This window comes from Mixophyes fleayi, chromosome 11 (genome assembly GCF_038048845.1).
Source record: "Mixophyes fleayi isolate aMixFle1 chromosome 11, aMixFle1.hap1, whole genome shotgun sequence".
NCBI classification, from domain to species: domain Eukaryota; kingdom Metazoa; phylum Chordata; class Amphibia; order Anura; family Limnodynastidae; genus Mixophyes; species Mixophyes fleayi.
This window is the reverse complement of record NC_134412.1, coordinates 1,845,976-1,872,511: the sequence shown is the minus strand read 5'-3', so window position 1 is coordinate 1,872,511 and position 26,536 is coordinate 1,845,976. Positions and strand designations below refer to the sequence as shown.

General features: G+C 46.1%; 2 protein-coding genes across 16 annotated transcripts in view; one reads left to right on the top strand and one right to left on the bottom strand.

The window, feature by feature from the left end:
• Positions 1–18,575, top strand: part of RAP1GAP (RAP1 GTPase activating protein) — a 122,949-nt gene extending 104,374 nt beyond the window's left edge. For 10 of the 15 annotated variants that reach the window (XM_075191377.1, XM_075191376.1, XM_075191375.1 and 7 more), the window contains 8 exons: positions 1,073–1,201; positions 2,776–2,853; positions 3,968–4,077; positions 4,650–4,763; positions 4,842–4,962; positions 5,143–5,254; positions 10,080–10,186; positions 17,038–18,575. In XM_075191377.1, coding sequence (XP_075047478.1) covers positions 1,073–1,201; positions 2,776–2,853; positions 3,968–4,077; positions 4,650–4,763; positions 4,842–4,962; positions 5,143–5,254; positions 10,080–10,186; positions 17,038–17,148 — 882 coding nt within the window. In that variant the 3' untranslated portion in view covers positions 17,149–18,575. Of the gene's footprint in view, positions 1–1,072; positions 1,202–2,775; positions 2,854–3,967; positions 4,078–4,649; positions 4,764–4,841; positions 4,963–5,142; positions 5,255–10,079; positions 10,187–15,474; positions 15,526–17,000 lie in introns of all 15 variants that reach the window. The other 5 variants (XM_075191370.1, XM_075191368.1, XM_075191371.1 and 2 more) reach the window with 5 other exon arrangements.
• Positions 18,576–20,010: 1,435 nt separating this feature from the next.
• Positions 20,011–26,536, bottom strand: part of LOC142107550 (chymotrypsin-like elastase family member 3B) — an 8,558-nt gene continuing 2,032 nt past the window's right edge. The window contains exons 4-8 of the mRNA XM_075191048.1: positions 25,158–25,292; positions 22,310–22,446; positions 22,036–22,178; positions 20,477–20,629; positions 20,011–20,157 (exon numbers count right to left, since the gene is read on the bottom strand). Coding sequence (XP_075047149.1) covers positions 20,140–20,157; positions 20,477–20,629; positions 22,036–22,178; positions 22,310–22,446; positions 25,158–25,292 — 586 coding nt within the window. The 3' untranslated portion in view covers positions 20,011–20,139. The remainder of the gene's footprint in view (positions 20,158–20,476; positions 20,630–22,035; positions 22,179–22,309; positions 22,447–25,157; positions 25,293–26,536) is intronic.

Below are 26,536 nucleotides of genomic sequence, written 5' to 3'. Positions count from 1 at the left end.
GGTACTGCATCATAATCTCTAAGGATTAGTGATATTTTATTTGTGTGACATATACAGATTATTTCATTCTAGAGAAGGACAACATTAAGATCAGACATCAAGGGGTAAATGTATCATACCCCGGTTTCTTCAACTCCCGCGAGTTCGGCGAGATGACAGCTAAAATTTAAAGCGGCGCTGCCTTGTAAAGGCAAGTCACCCTTTACAAGGCAGCGCCGCTTTCAATTTTAGCTGTCATCTCGCCGAACTCGCGGGAGTTGAAGAAACCGGGGTATGATACATTTACCCCCAAGTGTTAAATTACACTACATTCAGGAAACTCTGCCTTAAGAACTTACAGTCTAGTTAGGGGGACTGTTATTAGAGTGTCTTGACGCCATAAATTGGACAGGGAAGCGATATTATACCCCAGGGCTGATGCATTCAGTATATAAACACTCCAGTCACCAGAGTACTAGATACTGGGATTGGGGATAAGGGTGTAATAATAGCATTATAATACATATGTGACACTAATAGATGTATATATAATACCTATATAGACGTGAGTTCTGATGTCATCACTTCGCAGTGTTCATTAGGATGAGTTGGGTATTATAAAGAATAACGCACCCCCTGCTGTAAATTATTTTACATACAAAAGACATTGCCTTGGATTTCTGCAACCTTCTGGATCACTTCTAATATCCATATCATGTACAGTAGGGCGTGCGTTATTGATAGCTGCCTGTTCTCCTAGAACTTCCAGGAGCCTCACCGGCCAGAAAGTGGAACGCGTCGTAATGATGCAAAATATACAGTTCAACACCGTACTCATCAATTAATCAATTCATCGTAGGCAACTGGAACAGGAAACTAAGTGCGACGTTCGGGGGCAGAGCCTTTTGTTCAGGGTGGCAGAAGTCAACTTCCAGTACCTTTATTTACAGGACAGATGTCCATCACATAGGCTGCACACAGTATGGTGTATAGAATATAAATACTATGTACAATGCTGTGTATACTGTCAGTCCTGGGTCACCCGGTGTTGTATTCTCCGTTGTTGATAACGGAGTGGTCTCACTCTTTGCAGCGGGTCATCAGGAGCCGCAGCCAGTCCATGGACGCGATGGGACTCAGCAGCAAGAAGCAGCACACCGTGTCTACCAGCCACAGCGGCAGCTTCGGTCACAACCCCGATATCCCCAAGCTGCCGGGAATAGTAAGTGTGAAGAGCACCCCGATATATATATATATATAAGAGGACTCCTACTATACAGCTGTGTCTTCCTTCTCTGTGATATTCCACGGTGGTGGGGACTGTGAGTAGATAGAGAGTCAGACTGGAGGATAAGGGAACCTTCAATAGACACTAAATATACAGTAAACCTTTTGTATTGTGTTCAGGCGCTAGATAGCTGCGAGTATTTTCACAATTATTATTATCAACCTTCTGCAAATATATAGCTCTATAAGGCTTACAACTACTCCTGCAGCCCCTATCCAAGAGGTCTGTGAGCAAATCCACAAGTAAAACTTTATATAGTTATATATATTATATATATATATAACAAGGAGCGCTCCTTGTTATATATAATTATATAGAATGAAGGATAAGGGGGCTACAGGCAGATAAGTCACGGCCTCTATGACCCCCGATACTGAGAGAGTACACTACAGAGAGTTTAGGCAGACTGACCTATCTGGAGAATTTCTTCCCTTTGGTACATTTATCCGATACTTAAGCCTCTTATCATGCGTAAAAGTTGGGTGTGATTTATTTTACTCACTTTTAGATTAGCCGTTATATAGTCATTTTAAAGTATTTTGTTTCCAAATGAATCAGTGCTCAATTAAACAGTAGAAAGTGTTGAAACATAAAAATCTACTTTTTAGGAAGTATTTATTTAAGCACTAAAACTACATTTTTTAATCTTAAAGTCATATTAATAGAATATAGTGTAAATTGTATAGTTGCTGCACCAAAGATATTTTGAAAAATAATTTTGGTGACAACAGTCATCATTGGCATAGGCCAACGGGGTCCCCGGTGACAGCATAGTCATCCCTGGTATAGACTGGTGGTGTCCCTGGTGATGACCTAGTCATCCCTGGCATAAACTGACATGGTCCCCAGTAAGCACATGGTCATCTGGGGGAAGTCACCGATAGTAGGTCCACAGTGAGAACATGGTCATCACAGGCCGGCCATAGGTTATTGAGGCTCAGTTGGCATATTTTCTGTTCGGCCACTGATTGGTAAAGCATCAGTGGAACATGGTCTTCTGGGAGCATTCATAGATTGGTAGGGCCGAGGGAGGACATGATCTTCTGAGGGTAGTCATAGATTGGTAGGGCCGAGGGAGGACATGATCTTCTGAGGGTAGTCATAGATTGGTAGGGCCGAGGGAGTATATGATCTTCTGAGGGTAGTCAGAAATGAGTCCTAGTGTTTCCACCATCAAAATTCTGGAGCTGTTATTAACCATTTCTAACTGCAAACAGACCATTCTGTGCATGACTTGTATTTTCTCTCTCTTTTTTCTCCTGGCCTCTCTCCTGTCGTTTCTTTTTGCCCCCTCATCTGGTCCTGTTTTCCTGACGTATTGTCTTTAACAAAACATTATTCCCTCTTGTTCTTCTCCATGTAACATCCTAACATTTCTGGCACTTTACCTCTGTATCTCTGTGCTCAATCCCCCGTGTGATGTCTCTTTCTCACCGTCTCTGTGCTCAATCCCCCGTGTGATGTCTCTTTCTCACCGTCTCTGTGCTACGTTTCCTCCTGCTTGCTAGTCATTGCTTGTGCCAGGGAAAGCTCCCGGTCGGCATGGACGCCGTGGAAGTGCCATAGGCATAGGAACCATAGAAGAGGTGGATGTTTTCTCCTGCTTTGCATGATGAGGTTGCTGGACCAGAAAAGGGTTGTATTGGGATTTATAATGGGACAATTACACATTGCAGGAGATGACCTCTGTAGCGTGTTGTATTCTGCGAGGTATGCCAGAGTGTATTTGTAGTGTGTGTACGGCATACAGTGTGTACAGCAGGCTTAGGCTTAATCTCCACCTGTTGGTGAATTAAGAGTCGTAGTATGCTGGGACTTGTGGTTCTATACCAGCTTAGAGAGCTACTCACTGCCCATTGCTGGTAAACTACAAACTGCATAAATGTGGGGGATTTTATAAACACTGGGGTATACACTCAGGAGGGTAAATGGCTTCTGAAATATCCAGACAGGTTTTCTGTGTAATATATTTTTAAGAGTTGTTTTGGTGATTTTGACTGTACAGTGCATATGACATTGTTCCTAATTTGGTTTCCACAACATGCAAGTTTGCATATTCTGACCATTATATTAACGGACCCACTCTAAACGGAGCCCCCTACCCATAGTCTGTAATTTAGATGGTCACTCATAGTTACATGATTTTATGACTGACACCATGATATAATTCCTGGGGTTGATGGCAGTTAAGTCTGTGTGTGGGGTTGACTGTTATAATGTTATAATAAAGTACAGATTTTACTCCATACACACTGTGATCCGAGCACCGAGTGACAAGGTCCTTCTCCCACTTGGTGACACAAGAGATCTCTTGGTGCTTGGAGCGGCTCTATCTTCTTGGGAATGTGCTCCGGCAGCATGGCTGAGTCATTCTAGGGATTTAACCTATTACACTACCCATGGACACTGTAAATGTCTCTCCGGTGTAGTAAGTACCATTCTCCATACACAAAAATCACCATAACAGCATATACCAACCACTAAGAGATGAATGCTGGAGCATACATTTATACATTCCTCTCGGATTAGAAAGATTTAGTCATTTATAATGTATTTTGTAGTGGGAACATTCAGATGTTTCATTTGTTTATCGTTCTGATCTAGACAGTAGATCAGGGATTAGTAGATGGATAAGCGTAAGAAAGTCCGGTCAACATACTGAAACATAAGGTCATATAAAAAACATCAAATATTTTCCAGTCGCTGATTGTCCCAGGAAAGAGTCCAACCAGGAAAAAGTCCGGTCCTTTTAGCTCACGGAGGAGCAGTGCGATTGGCATAGAGAACATCCAGGAGGTCCAGGAGAAGAGGTGAGACCCCCCTCATTCCACACGCAACCAGACAAGGGTGTTTTGTGCAGAAAGAACAGGTGGGAGGTTCCCTCAGAAGAAGGTCCAAGTCAACATTTCCTTTTCTACAGCCCATTTAATAAATCCATCTCATGTTTTCACCATCATGTACTTGGCACCTTCTCAACCAATCAAACAACGTGTGCGTCTCGTGTAGCCTAGCACTACAGAAACATTTAAGGTTATTATTATGAGATATAGGGGTTCAGAGACCACATTTTCAGGGGCTTTCCTTGCCGTGAACATACATTCCACATCTACACCAGCTCAGAATCTCCTTCATTCATGGTTATCTCAGACCTGCTGAAGCCCATCATGGACTTTGTAATCCGCTAGATAATTAATTCACTACAACAATTTCCATTATTCTGATTCTGATATGATGTCCACTAGAGGAGACAGTTGATTTCTGTCCCATTAAAGTATTTTGTGCGTAAACATTGTAAAATACTTGACCCATAAAATGTAGTAGATCTTTGTCTCTATGACTTGTGATTTGGGATCTGCAGGAGTAATCATGTCGTGTTTCACAGAGAGAGTCCGACCGGCCCTCAGAAGACCCCAGATAGCGGTAATGTCTCTCAGGAGCAAAAGTCAGAGAATTCTTCTAATCACAGCTCCCCCGAGATGCCCACCACCAAGAACAGGTACGTGATCAACCTGGTGTGGACAGTCTGTCTCCCATGCTTCCTGCTAGACGTCCGTAAATACAACCTGTCTTTCAGGATAGAATCCGGTCCTAGACCAGAAACTCAACGAGATTTCTCGCGGTCATCGTCTAGCGCCAGCAGCTTTGCAAGCGTGGTGGAAGAGAATGAACTGTTGGATGAGGAGGACACAGGGATGGTAAAGGAACTGATTGTGTTATAGTGATAGGATTATGGGGACCCACCAAAATGAGTCTCACATTATTGGAGAATGTGTTGATTCTGTGGGTCATGGGTGAGAATATATATATATATATATATATATCTATCTTGACCCTTCCGGACATAGATCTAGCGGTGTTATGTTCTTATTTACTAGGAAAGCGTCTCCTCGTCAGGAACCCCTCAGAAACGAGACTCTCTTATATACAGTACGTGGCTGGAGGACAGTACAAGTAGCATCAGCACCGCCAGTGGAGGGAGCACGTCAGGTACCAGTCTGGGGGCTAATAGCCCTTTCCCATTCTCCAAACTTATTCCATGTACTCAATTGTTCCCTGTTCTCAGTAGCTCTTCTCTTTGATGTTTAGATGTGAGATGTTTTCCTCCTAACATGTTCCGTTCACCATTTAGACAATTCCTGACTCTCTGACAGATCACTAACACACAGAAGCTGCGGTAATTCTATCCTTAAGTAACTAACGCCAGTCATCTCACTGGTGCTTCCTGGCGGCCTCCTGCCAGGGTCACGTTATAGAAGGAGATAAGTCACTCGGTGGGTTCTAGGGAACAGAGGGGCTTTTACCCTTCATATATGGTATCTGATCCAGGATATGGTCCCAGCTCAGCTGACATTGGATGCACAATACAATGAAGGAATATTTAATAGTAAAGCATTTCATTTAGACTGCATGATATTCATCAGGGCCTGATTAAGGGTTCTGGCTGCCTTAGGCTAATACACAGCACTACCTCACAAACTTTTTGTTATTTTAAAATCTGGCTTCCTTCACCTCAACCACCCCCCCTCCTCCCACCAATATTTATGTTCCTGTGTTTTGTAAACACAGCTCCACTTGGGAGAACGGAAGCATGAACGAGCGCTACTGAGAGTGAAGATGTGGAGAAGGCTGACATAACTGTCCCTGTGGCCATTCTTGTCTCTCCTACTCGCTTATCCTCAGGACGACTCATTGTCTTCTGCCTTTACTACAGATATACGTCAGAATAAAACATTACTACATTTTTCTTTCATGTTTTCTTTTTACTTTTGGATAACAATTATTCTTACATTTTAAAATCTTTATACCTGTCACAATTCTGCACCTCACAAAAGCCTTGCACCCTAGCTGCAGCCTAGTCAGCCTACTGGATAATCAGGTCCTGATACTCAGCATTAGTTATGGCTTCTAATTCTCCTGGATCTCTCTGCTGCATGTGACACTGTTGACCACTCTCTCCTCATACAAACGCTACAATCCCTAGGTCTTGAAGGCACTGTCATATCCGGGTTCTCATCCTACCTTTCTATTCGCTCATTCAGTGTTAATTTCTCTGGAACCACCTCTGCTCCACTTCCTTTATCAGTAGAAGTACCACAAGGCTCAGTCCTAGGTCCTCTGCTGTTCTCCATCTACACCACGTCTCTTGGAAAACTAACAAGCTCCTTTCGATTTCAGTATCATCTCTATGCGGATGATACCCAAATCTGTCTATCCTCTCCTGATCTTTCACCATCTGTGTTGTCTCGCGGTACTGACTGTCTTTCTGCCATATCATCTTGGATGTCTTCTCACCAACTCAAACTCAATCTTTCTAAAAATTAATTAATAATATTCCCACCCAAAAACAGAATCGTCCTGCCTGACATTTCTGTTGATAACATGACCACAAATCCCACACTGCAAGCTCGCTGCCTAGGCGTAATCCTTGACTCATAACTATCATTTATTCCCCACATCGACTTTATATCGAAATCATGTTACATAAACCTAAAGAACATTTCCAGAATACGCACATATCTCACACAAGACACTGCAAAAACCTTAATTCATGCGCTCATCATCTCCCACATCGACTATTGCAATTCCGTCCTTACTGGTTTTCCCAAAATCAGACTTGAACCCCTACAATCTATTTTGCACGCAGCGGCTAGATTGATTTTCCTTGCAAACCGTTCTTCCTCTGCTGAGCCACTCTGTCAGTCTCTACATTGGTTGCCTGTATTTCAAAGAATCCATAAAATTCTTCTACTTACATACAAGGCCGTCAACAAAATTGCACTGACATACATCTCCTCGCTTGTCTCACAATATCTCCCAACTCGACACCTCCGTTCTGCACAAGATCTGCGTCTCTCACATCACATTCTCCCGTTCCCAGTTACAGAACTTTTTTCGGGCTGCACCCACTTCCTGGAATTCCCTCCCTCGCACAATAAGACTTTCCTCTAGTCTTCAAACGTTCTCTGAAAACCCACCTCGTCAGACAAACTTATAATATTCCTCAACCAACCTCTTAATCTCCACCCTGTACACAACACAAGACAACAACCCTCTGACCAACATTGCTGTGTGACTGATCACACAGTCTACTGAATACTTTTTACCTTTGCATTCTAGCTGGTCCACGTGATGTACCACATGCCCCTGTGTTTCAAACTCCCATTGTCCCATAGATTGTAAGCTTGCAAGCAGGGCCCTTTTACCTCTCTGTCTGTATGTATTACCCAGTATTGTTTTATTACTGTTTGTTCCCAATTGTAAAGCACTACGGAATTTGCTGGTGCTATATAACTAAATGTTGATGATGATGATGATGATGATGATGAGTGTGTATGGATCTGTGGTATATATTTAACAGGGCGGATGGTTGGCACCCCAAAAGTAGGAGCATTCTACAGACCTGGTGGTATGGTAGAGAAGCGAAGGTCCCCCCAGTAGTGTTGGAATAAAATAAGGAATACAAGGCTAAAACTGCATAAACTTGTGGGGTTTTTCCTTATTTGCTTGTGGCAGAAGGCTTTACCTCAGTAGCAGATCAGTAGCGGTAGTGTAGGGAAGTAATACTACGGTACCATCAACATGCAATGTCATTCAACATGTTACAAAATAAATAACATTTTAGGAATCTTGGTTCAATAATAGGCAGACATAAATCGACAAAACACATAGGTCACTGAATAAATATATCCCACTTTAAATTTAGGCACTGTGCTTCAGTGAAATGGATTTCACTGAATAGATTTAGGAGACAACTGGTTGCTACAAGTTAATTAGACCATTACACTAAATTATGCAGCAGCAGATAATTTAGACCAATCAATCACAATATTTTTAATGCAATTATACCGATTATAGTTATCAGACAAAAATCAGTAGAGATGCAACAAGGATTAATCCAGCTTCTTCAGATTAGATGCTTTCTAGTTCACTCTATGATATACAGAACCCAAGGGGGTAAATTATAATCCATGAGGTTCAAGTGAAGTTTCAGCTGACACATGAAGCTTATTTACTTGTACTAGGTGAAATCAGTAATTGCATATGTGACTCCTGAGCTCTGTAAACAACAACAGTTCTGCACAATAAACAATTTCCAGTGTAAAGGACAGTGTCCACTTACCAATCTATCTCTCAGCAACTGTAGGGTTAAACAGCTTGCAATTCTCTCATCAGCATCCATTTTAGGCAGTTTCACAATAGAATCAAACTTCTGATGCAATATAGACAAATTCTTGTGGTAAATGATTGCTCTCTATGGGGCATATTTAAGAGTGACCGCATTGTATGAAAGATAGTTTTCAATCCTCATCGCATAGACAAGGATTGAACTATCTTTCATATTTATTTAAAAAAAAACCTCCACAAGAACAGCAGTTCCAAAAAATGGGCTGTCCCTGTAAAGTGCAAAACTTACTACTGCTTCTTCACTACCGAAGAAGTTTGCGATCCACGGGGTCCTCTTCTCACTTCAGTGCGCATGTGCGCAAACATCTCTGCAACTCACTGTTGCAGAGAGAGCGGTTTGTGACAATGGAGTGATCCCTCCACACATACAATGAAGCTCTGCTCTTCATAGAAGAGCTGAACAGTGCTGAAAACTATCAAAAACGATAATTTACAGCAGCCTGAGCTGGCGCTTTTACCATATGTGAAAATGCATTTTCAACTGTTGTTAAATTTCATACATAGCAGTCCCCATAGACATCTATGGGGACTGCTATGTATTTAAAAAAAATGCAAAGCAACAGATATCAATGACATCTGCACTATGACATCAGCACTATGACATCAGCACTATGACATCAGCACTATGACATCAGCACTATGACATCAGCACTATGACATCAGCACTATGACATCAGCACTATGACATCAGCACTATGACATCAGCACTATGACATCTGCTGCGATGCACTGTTGATAGATTAGTTAAATACTTTACAATACAATTTGTGTATATTCCACGAAAATGGCTGACATTTGCTTTATTAAATTGGCCCCTATGTCCCAGTCAGCTTGTAGATAACATTAAATACAACAGATTTGGTTGAACAAACTCTTCCTTTAGCTATAACACCTCTCACTAGTAATATTACAGTCCTGGTCTGAGGTTATAATATCACAGTTTTATGTCTCACTTAAATAACTTGAACATAACAAAGTAAAATAAACTTATCTGTCTCCTATGGGTCCTGCTGGCACCTCCTGGACAGGTTGGGTCTTGTCCTGTGCTGTAAAGATGCTTCTGTCTGGGCTGCTGCAGACACCTCAGGACAACACTCCAGACACAGAGTCAGTGGCTCTTGGTGGGAAGATCTATGATCTCATCCAGCATCCACTCATCATGTCTGCCTCAGACTGTCCTTTACTGGCTCCTCCCCTGGAACCTTCTAGAACATTCTTGGGCTCTAGAGAGCAGCCTGGGCTGTAGTCTGCAGTCAGTCCACACAAAAATGGCCGACACAATTTGTACTTAAATTCCCAGAGGCACTCGGGGGACATATATTTTTCTGAATGAGTGCACACAGCAATATACCTGGGGCAGTCATTCCCAACTCCAGTCCTCAGGGACCCCTAACAGAGCATGTTTTCCATATCTCTTTGCTGGAGCACAGATTCATTTATTACTGACTGACACATTTTGAAAGATCCACAGGTGATATAATTATTTCACTTGTGACCTGGAAAACCTGCCCTGTTAGGGGTCCCCGAGGACTGGAGTTGGGTCCTGGGACTTGCAGGGTATTACACATACCTGCCCACGTTCGGTTCCAATACCCTGACACATCTGTGTTCGTCTTCTGTGATGCAGGTTTCCCGCGGTCCCCACAACCCGAAGTCCGAAAATTAGGTGGAGACCCCGCATATCCAGAGATTAAAATACAGCTGGAAGAAACAGAACCCAACACAAGCAATCAGGTGAGATATTCGTACATTGCGTAATGTATGTGTGATGGGTACATGGGTGCAGTGTCGGGGTGTATGTGTGATGGATACATGGGCGCAGTGTCGGGGTGTATGTGTGATGGGTGCAGTGTCGGGGTGTATGTGTGATGGGTACATGGGCGCAGTGTCGGGGTGTATGTGTGATGGGTACATGGGCGCAGTGTCGGGGTGTATGTGTGATGGGTACATGGGCGCAGTGTCGGGGTGTATGTGTGATGGGTACATGGGCGCAGTGTCGGGGTGTATGTGTGATGGGTACATGGGCGCAGTGTTGGGGTGTATGTGTGATGGAGATACATGGGCGCAGTGTCGGGGTGTATGTGTGATGGGTACATGGGTGCAGTGTCGGGGTGTATGTGTGATGGATACATGGGCGCAGTGTCGGGGTGTATGTGTGATGGGTACATGGGCGCAGTGTCGGGGTGTATGTGTGATGGGTACATGGGTGCAGTGTCGGGGTGTATGTGTGATGGGTACATGGGCGCAGTGTCGGGGTGTATGTGTGATGGGTACATGGGCGCAGTGTCGGGGTGTATGTGTGATGGGTACATGGGCGCAGTGTCGGGGTGTATGTGTGATGGAGATACATGGGCGCAGTGTCGGGTTGTATGTGTGATGGGTACATGGGCGCAGTGTCGGGGTGTATGTGTGATGGGTACATGGGCGCAGTGTCGGGGTGTATGTGTGATGGGAACATGGGCGCAGTGTCGGGTTGTATGTGTGATGGATACATGGGCGCAGTGTCGGGGTGTATGTGTGATGGAGATACATGGGCGCAGTGTCGGGTTGTATGTGTGATGGATACATGGGCGCAGTGTCGGGTTGTATGTGTGATGGATACATGGGCGCAGTGTCGGGGTGTATGTGTGATGGGTACATGGGCGCAGTGTCGGGGTGTATGTGTGATGGGAACATGGGCGCAGTGTCGGGTTGTATGTGTGATGGGTACATGGGTGCAGTGTCGGGGTGTATGTGTGATGGAGATACATGGGCGCAGTGTCGGGTTGTATGTGTGATGGATACATGGGCGTAGTGTCGGGTTGTATGTGTGATGGATACATGGGCGCAGTGTCGGGGTGTATGTGTGATGGGTACATGAGCGCAGTGTCGGGGTGTATGTGTGATGGGTACATGGGTGCAGTGTCGGGGTGTATGTGTGATGGATACATGGGCGCAGTGTCGGGGTGTATGTGTGATGGGTACATGGGCGCAGTGTCGGGGTGTATGTGTGATGGGTACATGGGCGCAGTGTCGGGGTGTATGTGTGATGGATACATGAGCGCAGTGTCGGGGTGTATGTGTGATGGGTACATGGGCGCAGTGTCGGGGTGTATGTGTGATGGGTACATGGGCGCAGTGTCGGGGTGTATGTGTGATGGATACATGGGCGCAGTGTCGGGTTGTATGTGTGATGGGTACATGGGCGCAGTGTTGGGGTGTATGTGTGATGGGTACATGGGCGCAGTGTCGGGGTGTATGTGTGATGGGTACATGGGCGCAGTGTTGGGGTGTATGTGTGATGGGTACATGGGCGCAGTGTTGGGGTGTATGTGTGATGGATACATGGGCGCAGTGTCGGGTTGTATGTGTGATGGGTACATGGGCGCAGTGTTGGGGTGTATGTGTGATGGGTACATGGGCGCAGTGTCGGGGTGTATGTGTGATGGATACATGGGCGCAGTGTCGGGGTGTATGTGTGATGGATACATGGGCGCAGTGTCGGGGTGTATGTGTGATGGGTACATGGGCGCAGTGTCGGGGTGTATGTGTGATGGGTACATGGGCGCAGTGTCGGGGTGTATGTGTGATGGATACATGAGCGCAGTGTCGGGGTGTATGTGTGATGGGTACATGGGTGCAGTGTCGGGGTGTATGTGTGATGGGTACATGGGCGCAGTGTTGGGGTGTATGTGTGATGGATACATGGGCGCAGTGTCGGGTTGTATGTGTGATGGGTACATGGGCGCAGTGTCGGGTTGTATGTGTGATGGGTACATGGGCGCAGTGTTGGGGTGTATGTGTGATGGGTACATGGGCGCAGTGTCGGGGTGTATGTGTGATGGATACATGGGCGCAGTGTCGGGGTGTATGTGTGATGGATACATGGGCGCAGTGTCGGGGTGTATGTGTGATGGGTACATGGGCGCAGTGTCGGGGTGTATGTGTGATGGGTACATGGGCGCAGTGTCGGGGTGTATGTGTGATGGATACATGAGCGCAGTGTCGGGGTGTATGTGTGATGGGTACATGGGTGCAGTGTCGGGGTGTATGTGTGATGGGTACATGGGCGCAGTGTCGGGGTGTATGTGTGATGGATACATGGGCGCAGTGTCGGGGTGTATGTGTCATCTGTACATGGGCGCAGTGTCGGGGTGTATGTGTGATGGAGATACATGGGCGCAGTGTCGGGTTGTATGTGTGATGGAGATACATGGGCGCAGTGTCGGGTTGTATGTGTGATGGATACATGGGCGCAGTGTCGGGGTGTATGTGTGATGGATACATGGGTGCAGTGTCGGGGTGTATGTGTGATGGGTACATGGGCGCAGTGTCGGGGAGTATGTGTGATGGATACATGGGCGCAGTGTCGGGGTGTATGTGTGATGGGTACATGGGCGCAGTGTCGGGGTGTATGTGTGATGGCTACATGGGTGCAGTGTCGGGGTGTATGTGTGATGGGTACATGGGCGCAGTGTCGGGGTGTATGTGTGATGGATACATGGGCGCAGTGTCGGGGTGTATGTGTGATGGATACATGGGCGCAGTGTCGGGGTGTATGTGTGATGGATACATGGGCGCAGTGTCGGGGTGTATGTGTGATGGGTACATGGGCGCAGTGTCGGGGTGTATGTGTGATGGGTACATGGGCGCAGTGTCGGGGTGTATGTGTGATGGGTACATGGGTGCAGTGTCGGGGTGTATGTGTGATGGATACATGGGTGCAGTGTCGGGGTGTATGTGTGATGGATACATGGGCGCAGTGTCGGGGTGTATGTGTGATGGGTACATGGGCGCAGTGTCGGGGTGTATGTGTGATGGGTACATGGGCGCAGTGTCGGGGTGTATGTGTGATGGGTACATGGGTGCAGTGTCGGGGTGTATGTGTGATGGGTACATGGGCGCAGTGTCGGGGTGTATGTGTGATGGGTACATGGGCGCAGTGTCGGGGTGTATGTGTGATGGGTACATGGGCGCAGTGTCGGGGTGTATGTGTGATGGATACATGGGCGCAGTGTCGGGGTGTATGTGTGATGGATACATGGGCGCAGTGTCGGGGTGTATGTGTGATGGATACATGGGTGCAGTGTCGGGGTGTATGTGTGATGGGTACATGGGCGCAGTGTCGGGGTGTATGTGTGATGGGAACATGGGCGCAGTGTCGGGGTGTATGTGTGATGGGTACATGGGCGCAGTGTCGGGGTGTATGTGTGATGGGTACATGGGCGCAGTGTCGGGGTGTATGTGTGATGGGTACATGGGTGCAGTGTCGGGGTGTATGTGTGATGGATACATGGGCGCAGTGTCGGGGTGTATGTGTGATGGGTACATGGGCGCAGTGTCGGGGTGTATGTGTGATGGGAACATGGGCGCAGTGTCGGGGTGTATGTGTGATGGGTACATGGGCGCAGTGTCGGGGTGTATGTGTGATGGATACATGGGCGCAGTGTCGGGGTGTATGTGTCATCTGTACATGGGCGCAGTGTCGGGGTGTATGTGTGATGGGTACATGGGTGCAGTGTCGGGGTGTATGTGTGATGGATACATGGGCGCAGTGTCGGGGTGTATGTGTGATGGCTACATGGGTGCAGTGTCGGGGTGTATGTGTGATGGGTACATGGGCGCAGTGTCGGGGTGTATGTGTGATGGATACATGGGTGCAGTGTCGGGGTGTATGTGTGATGGATACATGGGCGCAGTGTCGGGTGTATGTGTGATGGATACATGGGCGCAGTGTCGGGGTGTATGTGTGATGGGTACATGGGCGCAGTGTCGGGGTGTATGTGTGATGGATACATGGGCGCAGTGTCGGGGTGTACGTGTGATGGATACATGGGCGCAGTGTCGGGGTGTACGTGTGATGGGTACATGAGCGCAGTGTCGGGGTGTATGTGTGATGGATACATGGGCGCAGTGTCGGGGTGTATGTGTGATGGATACATGAGCGCAGTGTCGGGGTGTATGTGTGATGGATACATGGGCGCAGTGTCGGGGTGTATGTGTGATGGATACATGAGCGCAGTGTCGGGGTGTATGTGTGATGGATACATGGGCGCAGTGTCGGAGTGTATGTGTGATGGATACATGGGCGCAGTGTCGGGGTGTATGTGTGATGGATACATGAGCGCAGTGTCGGGGTGTATGTGTGATGGATACATGGGCGCAGTGTCGGGGTGTATGTGTGATGGATACATGGGCGCAGTGTCGGGGTGTATGTGTGATGGATACATGGGCGCAGTGTCGGGGTGTATGTGTGATGGGTACATGGGCGCAGTGCCGGGGTGTATGTGTGATGGGTACATGGGCGCAGTGTCGGGGTGTATGTGTGATGGATACATGGGCGCAGTGTCGGGGTGTATGTGTGATGGGTACATGGGCGCAGTGTCGGGGTGTATGTGTGATGGATACATGGGTGCAGTGTCGGGGTGTATGTGTGATTGGTACATGGGCGCAGTGTCGGGGTGTATGTGTCATCTGTACATGGGCGCAGTGTCGGGGTGTATGTGTGATGGGTACATGGGTGCAGTGTCGGGGTGTATGTGTCATCTGTACATGGGTGCAGTGTAGGGCTGTATGTGTCATCTGTACATGAGCGCAGTGTCGGGGTGTATGTGTCATCTGTACATGGGTGCAGTGCCGGTTTGTATGTGTGATGGGAACATGGGCGCAGTGTCGGGGTGTATGTGTGATGGGTACATGGGCGCAGTGTCGGGGTGTATGTGTGATGGGTACATGGGCGCAGTGTCGGGGTGTATGTGTGATGGGTACATGGGCGCAGTGTCGGGGTGTATGTGTGATGGGTACATGGGCGCAGTGTTGGGGTGTATGTGTGATCTGTACATGGACGCAGTGTCTGATGGGCGCAGTGTCCGGGGGTATGTGTGATCTGTACATGGGTGCAGTGTTTCCGTGTCTGATGTATGTGCAGAGTGCAGGAGTTTTAAATGAATATTATATTATTGCATGTAATCTTGCTGTGTCCTATGATCATGTATTGTTGTGTGTTCTCTTACATGTGACCCCTGTTCTGTGTGTCCATTCAGCAGTGCTAGCCCTCACGTCAGGTCTTGGTGGATGTGACTCCGTCTGTGCAGGTCAGCGCTCTCTATGGTCTGTGACTGTCTGTCCTGATATAATATGAAGTTTTATTGTTAGTTCCCTGTCACCCGTTCTCTCACGTTCCTTCCAGAGCCAGGAATTTCCCCACCGTCAACGGATTTCATTTTATTCAGTCATCACTTATGTCTGGAGCTCCTGCTGCTTCTCTTTCTGCTAATTTACTGGAGTTCATATTTATACCCCAGTACTCAGCCTTTTGCCCAATATGCTCATCCTCCGACCTGCGCTGTACCACCTTCCCCCCCCCCCGTGCTCATCCTCTGACCCCCACTATATTTACTTCCCCGCTGCTCATCTTCTGACCCCCAATATACTTACTCCAACCGCTGCCCATCCTCTCACCCCCAATATACTTGCTCCACCTGCTGCCCATCCTCTGACCCCCACTATACTTACGCCACCTGCTGCCCATCCTCTGACCCCCACTATACTTACTCCACCTGCTGCCCATCCTCTCACCCCCAATATACTTACGCCACCTGCTGCCCATCCTCTGACCCCTACTATACTTACTCCACCTGCTGCCCATCCTCTGACCCCCACTATACTTACTCCACTTGCTGCCCATCCTCTAACCCCTAATATATTTACTCCCCCGCTGCTCATCCTCCGACCTGCGCTGTACCACCCTACCACCCCCTGTGTTCATCCTCTGACCCCCACTATACTTACTCCACCTGCTGCTCATCCTCTGACCCCCACTATACTTACTCCACCTGCTGCCCATCCTCTGACTCCCACTATACTTACTCCAATCGCTGCTCATCCTCTGACTCCCACTATACTTACTCCACTCGCTGCTCATCCTCTGACCCCCACTATAATTACTCCACCCGCTGCTCATCCTCTGACCCCCAATATACTTACTCCACCTGCTGCCCATCCTCTGACCCCCAATATACTTACTCCACCCGCTGCTCATCCTCTGACCCTTACTATACTTACTCCACCCACTGCTCATCCTCTGACCCCCAATATACTTACTCCACCTGCTGCCCATCCTCTGACCCCCAATATACTTACTCCACCCACTGCTCATCCTCTGACCCCCAATATACTTACTCCACCTGCTACCCATCCTCTGACCCCCAATATACTATATTTACTCCACCCGCTCTTGCTCCTCCTCGCCTGACCCTCACTATACTTACTTGACCTGCTGCTCATCCTCTGACCCCCACTATACTATACTTACTCCACCCGCTCTTGCTCCTCATCGTCTGACCCTCACTATACTTACTTGACCTGCTTAGTTTCTCCATTGCTCTCCTTACTTGCCGCTCTGATCTATACATAAGGGTCCCCTGGTAAATGTTTTCGCTCCCAGGGAGGGGTAATTGTACCCTAAAATGCAGTGTATTTTGTTTGTGAGTAACCCGCAGCTACAGTAAGATTAGGAGAAATGTAATAACCTGTAAATCCCTCACTAAACCTTTTTGTTATTTCCTAGAACTGGTCTGAGATCTGATTCTGTTTCCTCCTCTCAGTGTCGGCAGAGACGGCAGAAACTGAGGGATTTGCGCCAAACTCCAGTCTTTGATTCAGCCGAGTGTGATTGTTTCACCTGCAATCCCGGCCTCCTGACCTATCGCTTCTGAGTCGAGCGACACAACACCGCGACCCGGGCCTCCAGCAGCAATCTCCGCAGAAACCAGACTAACACAGACTGTGTCTGCTTCTAAGAAGCTGTGGTACCTTCCTACAACTTGGTCTGTAACAATGATTTGCAGCACAAGACTTGGTGACTCTTACTGATAAGATTAAGTCTGAATCCCTAAAAGACTTTAAATAACTCTAGGGGAGCGTTCTTCGTACAATCACATCCTGCTGGTCCACCGAATGTCGTGTGGAGAAGAGGAACGTGACGACCCGGGGTCGGATACAACCTTATTATGCCGTAGCTCGGACATTGCGGAGCGTTACGTTTTGTAAATAATATCCAGATACCGCTGTTCCGCTATTTCTATCTCAGGATGTCAAAAAATGCACAAGTTCTTGATTTATGTTCTAAGATGGATCATCTTACCTGGGACTAAGAGGTTGCTATATATAGAGCCTACGGTGTGTCCTGTGTCATGGCACCATGCGTGTCTCTCTGTATGTCCTGTACTATTCTACGATATATATCCGCACACATGATCATATAGGTAGATCTAGTACACTTCTGTGGGGGGAGGTTATATGGTATTCCTAGATCTCCACTAAGTTAATCTCCTGTGTGGACGAGAGACATGACTGCGGGAGGTGGGCAGGCTCACTCCGTAGCACCGGATATTAGCTGATACATTGTTCAGGACATAACAGCACTGTACAGACCTTACACTGGATCTATCATCTCTCTTTGTGATGCTAGTGGGAAGTAACGGTACACCACTTAACTACTACTCCCAACATCCCTAATAGCTGCAGCTCCCACAGGATTACCACCCATGCATCCAGTTACACCACAATTATCACAATTTACAAATTCTACATGTATCCACCCCTGTAATTCAGTGCAGGCAGATTGCATTGTGGGTGACACCTGTCATTTCCTCCACCACTGTCCAGCCGAATCCGTGATCTGTGTGTGCAAAGTGCACTTGTTTGTAGCATGAAGTGAGCAGAGGGATTCTCTCAGCAGTCAGCATGCCTGATGTCTGTTTAATGGACTTGTAAATTAATCAAACATCCCCCTCTTGTGGCTTCTTGTTGTAACAACATCATTCACAACCCATGTTTTCCAATACTGTGTATTATTAATATGCCCCCCCCCCCCCAAATCCTACCCTCCTCTGTCCGTCCTATTTGTCCTCACTTCACCCGTTTCCTATTTTGAAGGTTTGTAAGTGAAGCAGAAGAGAAGGAAAAACACTATTTTTCCATGGAATAATATAATGTCTTTATGTGTATTGTCGGTCAGTGTAAAGAAAATATAGAATATTGTATTTATCTGAAGGAAACATTAATAATATAATTTGTAAAAAGGATTTTAAAAAAGATATATGGTCTGAAAAGTAATAAAATTAAATATGTACAGTTTCCATTGCTGTGATGTGACGGTTTGTTTCAGATTTACACTTGTATATAATGTACCTCATTCCTGTGACATACATTGTGTGTATAAATGCTCCGCCCCCCAAACCTGTGTTACACCCCTCTCATTGTACAGCAGCTGTGTCAAACACCGGAGACTGACTGAGTACAACTAATGGGGATCCACTTTAACCCTTAGCGGTGCCATACATTCTGCTGCAGGGAGTGCTAAGGTTTACCCCAGGTGCTGCCCTCTATAGCACTTTCGGCTCCCACACTCCTTCCTCCAGATGCCGCACTCTTCAGCACGACCCACCCCCCCTTAAAGCATATGTATGGCCATGTGAGTGCATTGCCTTGATCATCTACCATTAATTATTCTTTCACGGAAGGAAACCTTGTTACAGGTTTTCCGCCTTCTAGATAGTAAAGTTTGATCAGCTTCTCAGTGTAGTATAGGAATCAGGGGCTGATATCCCCCTCTGCCGCTCCCAGGTGTGGGCAGCAAAGTACTGTACAATTGTCAGTGGGTGACAGTAGAGCTATGGGCATCTCAGTTGTGGAGGTGATGGATGGAGGTCGGGGTACTGTATACGATTGTCAGTGCATCGCAGTAGACCTATGGCCATCTTCATGATGGAGATAATGGATGAAGGTCAGGTATTATATATGTAGAAGGCTATATTGTGTTGTGCAGTTAGGACATCATGTCGCCATGGAAAGCAAAGGTCAGCCTCTGCTGTGATTCTGAGCTGGGAGGAGAGACAGGAAGGAAGGAGAAAAAAGGTTCAATAAGAGGTGCTGTGAGCCATAAATGTGTGTGGTAGCAGCAGGAGCAGAAAAGAGGTCTGAGAGGGTAGCTTGCTGGAGGTACAGAGTGTGTAAGCAAACACAGGGACCCCAGAGCTATCAAAGAAGCTGTTTGGTGTAGTATTGCACAGGAAAGTGATGAGCCGAAGGTCATTGTCAGAACGTAATTGGGGAATATTTCTTGATAAGGTCAGAGCTATAGGAGGGGGAGGCATTAAAGAGGGCTTTATAAATGAGGGTAAGCATGAATTATATTCTGAAAGGAATGGGGAGCCAATAAAGGGATCTGCAGAGAGGCGTAGTGGGAGAGGGACGTCTGGTGGGGAAGATTAGCCGCAATGCCGCATTTAGCACATGTTTCAAGGGGACAGACATCTGTCAAGCAAGCCAGAGAGGAGAGGATTGCAATAATCAAGGAAGAAGATGACAAGACCATAGATGATAATCAGACGACACTGTACACAAGTTGTGGCATCACCTGTCCGTAATGGAGTGTGATAATTCTCAGGGTAACACTGAGCTTTGTCAGGCAAGCTGCAAATACGATCATTTCACTAAACCATATTTGGATTTAAGGTGAGTTCTGAAAATTTTTCTTACAGAAACTGACACAATAACACATCAGAAAACTCATATTCTTGATAATCAGATAATTTATTACTACAGTATTAGGAAGTATAGTAATGATTATAGTAGGTAGTATGACCAACAACAGTTTGAATCTGCCATTATGCAGTATTACCAGCAGTGCCTCCTAGTGGCATTCAGTTGTTCTTCATGATCTGAAAATTAATTAGATGGAAGATTAATTATACCGGGTATCCCAAAGAACTGTCACCACAAATCCATCATGTTCTGCTTGTGTGTGAAGTAGCATCATAATTAGCAATTACTGGGAAAGTGGAGTTTGCACTCTCAAAACTCCCCACTGACATTACTAATGTCATGCTCAGTGTTTGACTTGCTGTCCATTCGATCAATATTGAAGCATAATCTGCTTCTGCAGGATTAGTACTGTCATTGTCATATGATGTTCCAGGTGTATTAATAATGCCAGTAATGCTCACTCTGCTCTTGGTGGACTCATACTGTATTACTTACTTTGTTGACCCAGTCATTGAATGCAGAAACGCGGGTGAATACTGTTGGTTTCTTCAGAGCATTGCATCCAAGAGATGACACAAAACTGGCAATGCCATGGACATACCACCTGCCGTCACTGGCTTGGCAGTTTAGGGGTCCACCAGAGTCCCCCTAGAAATAAATCATAGGTCATATTACAGTGGTGGTGGTGTGTTGGGAGTGGCAGTAGGGTTTTAGCAGTGGTGTGTTGGAGGTGGCAGTGAGTTTTTGGCAGTGTGTAGGAGGTTGCAGTAGGGTTTTGGCAGTGGCAGTAGGTGTTGCAGGTGACAGTGAGGTTTTGGAAGTGGTGTATTGGCAGTGGAAGTAGGGTTTTGGCAGGAGGTGTGTTGGTAGTGGCAGTAGGTGTTGGAGGTGGAAATGTGGCTTTAGCAGCGGTGTGTAGGAGGTTGCAGTAGGGTTTGGCAGTGGTGTGTTGGAGGTTGCAGTAGGGTTTGGCAGCGGTGTAGGAGGCTGCAGTAGGGTTTGGCAGTGGTGTGTAGGAGTTGCAGTAGGGTTTGGCAGCGGTGTAGGAGGCTGCAGTAGGGTTTGGCAGCGGTGTAGGAGGTGGCAGTAGGGTTTTGGCAGTGGTGTGTAGGAGGTGGCAGTAGGGTTTGGCAGCATTGCATTAGTGGTGGCAGTAGGGTTTGGCAGCGGTGTAGGAGGCTGCAGTAGGGTTTGGCAGCGGTGTAGGAGGCTGCAGTAGGGTTTGACAGCGGTGTAGGAGGCTGCAGTAGGGTTTGGCAGCGGTGTGTAGGAGGTTGCAAAAGGGTTTGGCAGTGGTGTGTAGGAGGTTGCAGTATGGTTTGGCAGCGGTGTAGGAGGTTGCAGTAGGGTTTTGGCAGTGGTGTGTAGGAGGTTGCAGTAGGGTTTGGCAGCATTGCATTAGTGGTGGCAGTAGGGTTTGGCAGCGGTGTAGGAGGCTGCAGTAGGGTTTGGCAGTGGTGTGTAGGAGGTTGCAGTAGGGTTTGGCAGCGGTGTAGGAGGTTGCAGTAGGGTTTGGCAGCGGTGTAGGAGGCTGCAGTAGGGTTTGGCAGCGGTGTAGGAGGCTGCAGTAGGGTTTGGCAGCGGTGTGTAGGAGGTTGCAGTAGGGTTTGGCAGCGGTGTGTAGGAGGTTGCAGTAGGGTTTGGCAGCGGTGTGTAGGAGGTTGCAGTAGGGTTTGGCAGCGGTGTGTAGGAGGTTGCAGTAGGGTTTGGCAGCGGTGTAGGAGGTTGCAGTAGGGTTTTGGCAGTGGTGTGTAGGAGGTGGCAGTAGGGTTTGGCAGCATTGCATTAGTGGTGGCAGTAGGGTTTTGGCAGTGGTGTATTCGCGGTGGCAGTAGGTATTTGGCAGGGGTGAGATGGGGAGCTGGTAACAATGGTGCATTGTGGGTTGTTGGCATTGGCAAATGTAAATACGTGTTTTTGAGGGATTAGATGTACTTTTATTATAATGCAGATGATTATAAAGTCTTTCTTTTAATTCAGTGGGTTCATGTATGACCCTATTGATGAAATGTAACCTATAGGAAATTATCTGTATGACCAAGCCTTGTACTTACGTTGCAACCAGCCTTGACGTCCCCACCAGCACAGACCATAGTGGTTTTCACAGTGCTGCCCCACCAGTCCTTCTGGCTGCAGGTCTTATGGTCCGCCACAGGAAGGAGCGCCTGCTGCAGAACATTTGGGAGGACTCCGCCAGCTGCAGAGATAAAGTCACATTTAATGGTTGAAGAAAGCCCTCGGACTGACACTGTGGCCCGCACAACATGGATACAACGACCAGTGTCTACTACTGAGATATCATCACTACTGTGTTTTCAGCATACGTACTGGTCAAGCGCCCCCAGCCGCTGATGTAGCAGGGATAGTTGTTGGCAAGAATCTTCCCTGCTGGTGGCAAGCAGCCCAGCTGGACCTCATCGTTGAGTAAAGCAACACGAGATAACTTGATGAGGGCAATGTCATTCCTGGGAGAGAGAAGAAGTGTATGACCGTCACTGTACTGGCCAGTAGGGCCTACAGGACACAATGAAAACCATCTTGGGACTGAGCGATTGTGAGACTGAAGACACAATATCCGTAATGTTCTGGGGAAGGACACATGGAGTATGAGGCCTCTTTGGGTTGATATAATCGTCTCAGTCTCTCTGACTGTTAGTAATATCACACTTTACACTCCCAAATGTTGAAGATTTCTACCCACTGTTTTTGTGTAATCAAATACTACAAAATAATAACATTGTTTTAAAATTATCATTCTTTCCCTGCTGTATGCTTTATGGTAGAGATAAGGCATATACTAAAGCTGTTTATAACACATCAATCGCTCTACACTACATCTAGCAATGACTCGTTCTCTACAAAGACGTTTAGCAGACGAGCAGTTTCCGGATCTAGATACTTCGCTTAGAGACAGTTTATGCTTCAGAAAAACCGAATGCTCCAAATCAGCTACACGGGAGTAGACATAATTATTACATCACTTGTGCATCATCAGCTAAAAGTAGATTATAATGACCTGTTTGGCTATATCACTATATGTACTGCCCTGTGTGACTATATACTATAATCCCTTACTATAAAATATAGTATATATATATATATATATATATATATATATATATATATACACACACAAGTTAACCCGTGCATTCTAGTCAAATCAAGCTACTTAAGGTATTAAAAAGGTTCTTGTCATGCATTTGGGCCTAGCCCAGGCCTCCTCAGGGGAAGAGCGTTACTTCCCGACGCGAAGCGCCCTTTTTTAACGTGGTTTTGTCCACATGTCACCACCTCATCATTTTTCTCCATCACCTCATCCTTCATCAAGCTACTTAAGGTGTTAAAAACTCCCCACTGTCACCCCTGGCAACCACCAACCACTCCCAACTGTCACTTCTCCTTCAAGAAATATATAGGTCAGTGTATAACTCTGCCCAGCAGGTGGCGCTGCAGCTTGGTTTTTGTTTTGTTTTTCACACACGCCACTAGGCATTTATATAGTAGATATATGTATGTGTGTGTGTGTGTAGCGCTGGCAGACACAGATGTCTGCACATGCGCATTATCCCCAGTTTGCACTGTGCTGCAGCTGGAGGATTCAGTAAGAGCTTGTGAAAGGGGGAGGGACTAAGATGTGAGAGGAGGGACTATAAAACTGGCAGTTGGAGTGCAGCAGTTGGAAGAGGAGAAGGAGGATGGAAGAGAGCAAGTAAGAGCAGATCTGATGAGAAGTGAGTGTACCCTGTACTACTGCATGGGAGCAAAACAGAGGGAGCAAAACAGCAGGACAGAGGATCTGTGCAAGTACCAGAAGTCCGAGAAGAGGAGGGAGCAGTATCTATTAGACCCCTGTATACAGAGGAGCCATATTGGTAAATAGGAGCTGTTGGTCAGGGGAGTACACCCATCAGTTGTTTAAAGTAAAAGTCTGAAATAAATAAAATACGCCAGAGAGATATAGAGAGAGACACAGTGAGAAGAAGGAAAATATCTTTTTAAAAGAGAGAAACAACTGGAGTCCTGACTGGAAAAAGTCATCTTGGACTAAAAGGCTGATCGTTATATGGTTAAGTAACATCTTATTATCTGTTTATTGATTTCTCGGGACACTGTATTATACCAGTAGTCAGATAGGGACTAGGTGGGGAGGCCTGAAGATTGTAAATGTAAATGAACCATTTTGCTGGACTGAGATAATATTAACAAGGGATTATTGCAGGGACAGTTAGTTAGGGAGCAGAGACTGAATTACATGTATGTGACACTGTGCAGACACCTCACTATCCTCTCAGTCACATACAAGAGAGATTCACAAACCTGCGGTGTGAGGAGCCTACGATATTGAAGTGACTATATGGTAGTGTTGGCTAACCTGTGACACTCCAGGTGTTGTGAAACTACAAGTCCCAGCATGCTTTGTCAATATATAGCAATTTATTGCTGGAAGGGTATGCTGGGACTTGTAGTTTCACAGTGGAGTATCACAGGGTAGCCAACACTGCTATATGGTGATGTCTAAGGGATAGATGGTGAAATCTATAGTGTAAACATATGTCTATTATGCTGCTTACCTTATCTCATGTTAATTGTTTTATATTAGTTTTATTTGCCAGATAATTGTAGTTTAAAGAGAGGTACCTCTTAGTAGTAGAATAATAGAGAAGAGAGAATATATATGTATGGTAGTGTAGGCATTATATAGTACTATTTATTGATTATATACAATTGTTTGTTTAAGCTACAATTTATATTTTTGATTTAAAATATTGGAAAATCCCTTTAGAAGATTATACCACACTAATAAATGTGTCAGTGCGGCTTCTAAAGGTAATTCCTGTCTGATATTATGAAGGAATAACCCCCCCCCCCCAGTGAAGGGGGCGGAGGGCTCCTTGGTCTCCCTTTGGTGTTGCTACAAACAGAACACTACCCAAAGAAGACCCTTGGTAATCAGACCAAGGTGAAGGCACTGCGCAATCTGGAATACAAGGTACTGAATTCATTTGCAGACCACACACACAAATTGATATATACACCCTAACCGGAAAAAGGGGTGTTACATACATACATATACATATATATATATATATATATATATATATATATATATATATATATATATATATATATATATACTGTACTGTGTAACTATACATACTGCACGACCACTACTTACCCGCTTGAGACAGAACTGCTCTTCCAGTTTTCATGGACAAAAATGTCTCCCTTATTCACTGGTATAATCTGCTCCCGTCCTTCCACCTTGCCGCGGTCATGTTCCCCTAGTACTACTTGATACGTACGGCTTGATCTACAGCAATTACAGGTGGAAAATAAACCTTTCATTGATGTAGTTAGATTACAATTTAGATTTTTTACCCTACAGCCCCTGGTACCTGACGTTGGTGCCGAGCAGGAGGACTGAATCTCTTCCTAAGGTATCATGGGAAGTGGGAGCAATGGCTGATCTAGCAGCTCTGAGCTGCTACAATGTGAACAGAGTGATACATTAACCATGGTATCCCCCTACATGGGGCAGGCTATATTACGGAGCGACCCTTAATATCCTGCCCTGCTTAGCACATATCTAAATATGGCGCCTGTCTATAAAGGGATGGGGCAGAAATATGTGGACAGCAGAGAGAGATAGTGAGAAGAATCATTAGGTCTCCATTAACCCCTTTCTTCCTAATTTGTCTTCAACTAGAAACTGTTCAGCTTTCTGCACCCACCTCATTTGCCGATTTGTTTGTTTTTTTTAAAGCGACAACCCACGGAGCAGGTTAATATTCATTTTATTTCTAAGCCCTAACGCTAATCGTTAACTTAACCCTAACCCCTAAAGTAAAGTGAATACTTACTTGGGTCCGTGCGTTGGCGCTTTAAATTCTGAAATGTGCAAGTCGTGCATGTAAGTGACAGTGTGTCTTTTTACTGGTAAGTAGTTATTATTTCTTTGTTGCTCTGTTCACTATAGGAATAATTCTGCAGGATTAAAGAGTGTCGGTGTTCACAGCACCGATAACTCGATTACCACCAACCTCAAGATCTACAGTCACAGCTGGTACCATCTGGTGTCAACTATAGAAAACTGAGCAATATCCGATGGCAACAATATAAAATATATACTTACTAGCCACGACTCTGTGGACTCTATCGCTAGTTTCTACTGCAGACGTCAATTATTGTGCTTAGATAAGTCTCTGCTCTGTGCCAATAGCTGTACAGAATAGGAAATGTGGTGATTCGTTATCAGTAAATAATAGACTGACAGTGATCTGTTATCCTTCCTATGTACATTGATTGGTGCAAAGTGAGAAGTTAACTCAGCACTATCAGCTAATTGATTGAAAGCTCTCTTGGTGGAAAAGAGAGAGAGGAGGAATTTCGAGGCCAGCTATTTCAGTTAGACGGGAATTGAGATAGATGAGCTCTTTAGGGTAAAAAATAATTTGCCATGAAAATGAGACATTCTGGCTACTACAGGACAAACCTTTGCTGTAGGGAAGGAGCAGTTACTTTCTCAGACGGATGTTACTCCTTTGCATAGCAGTT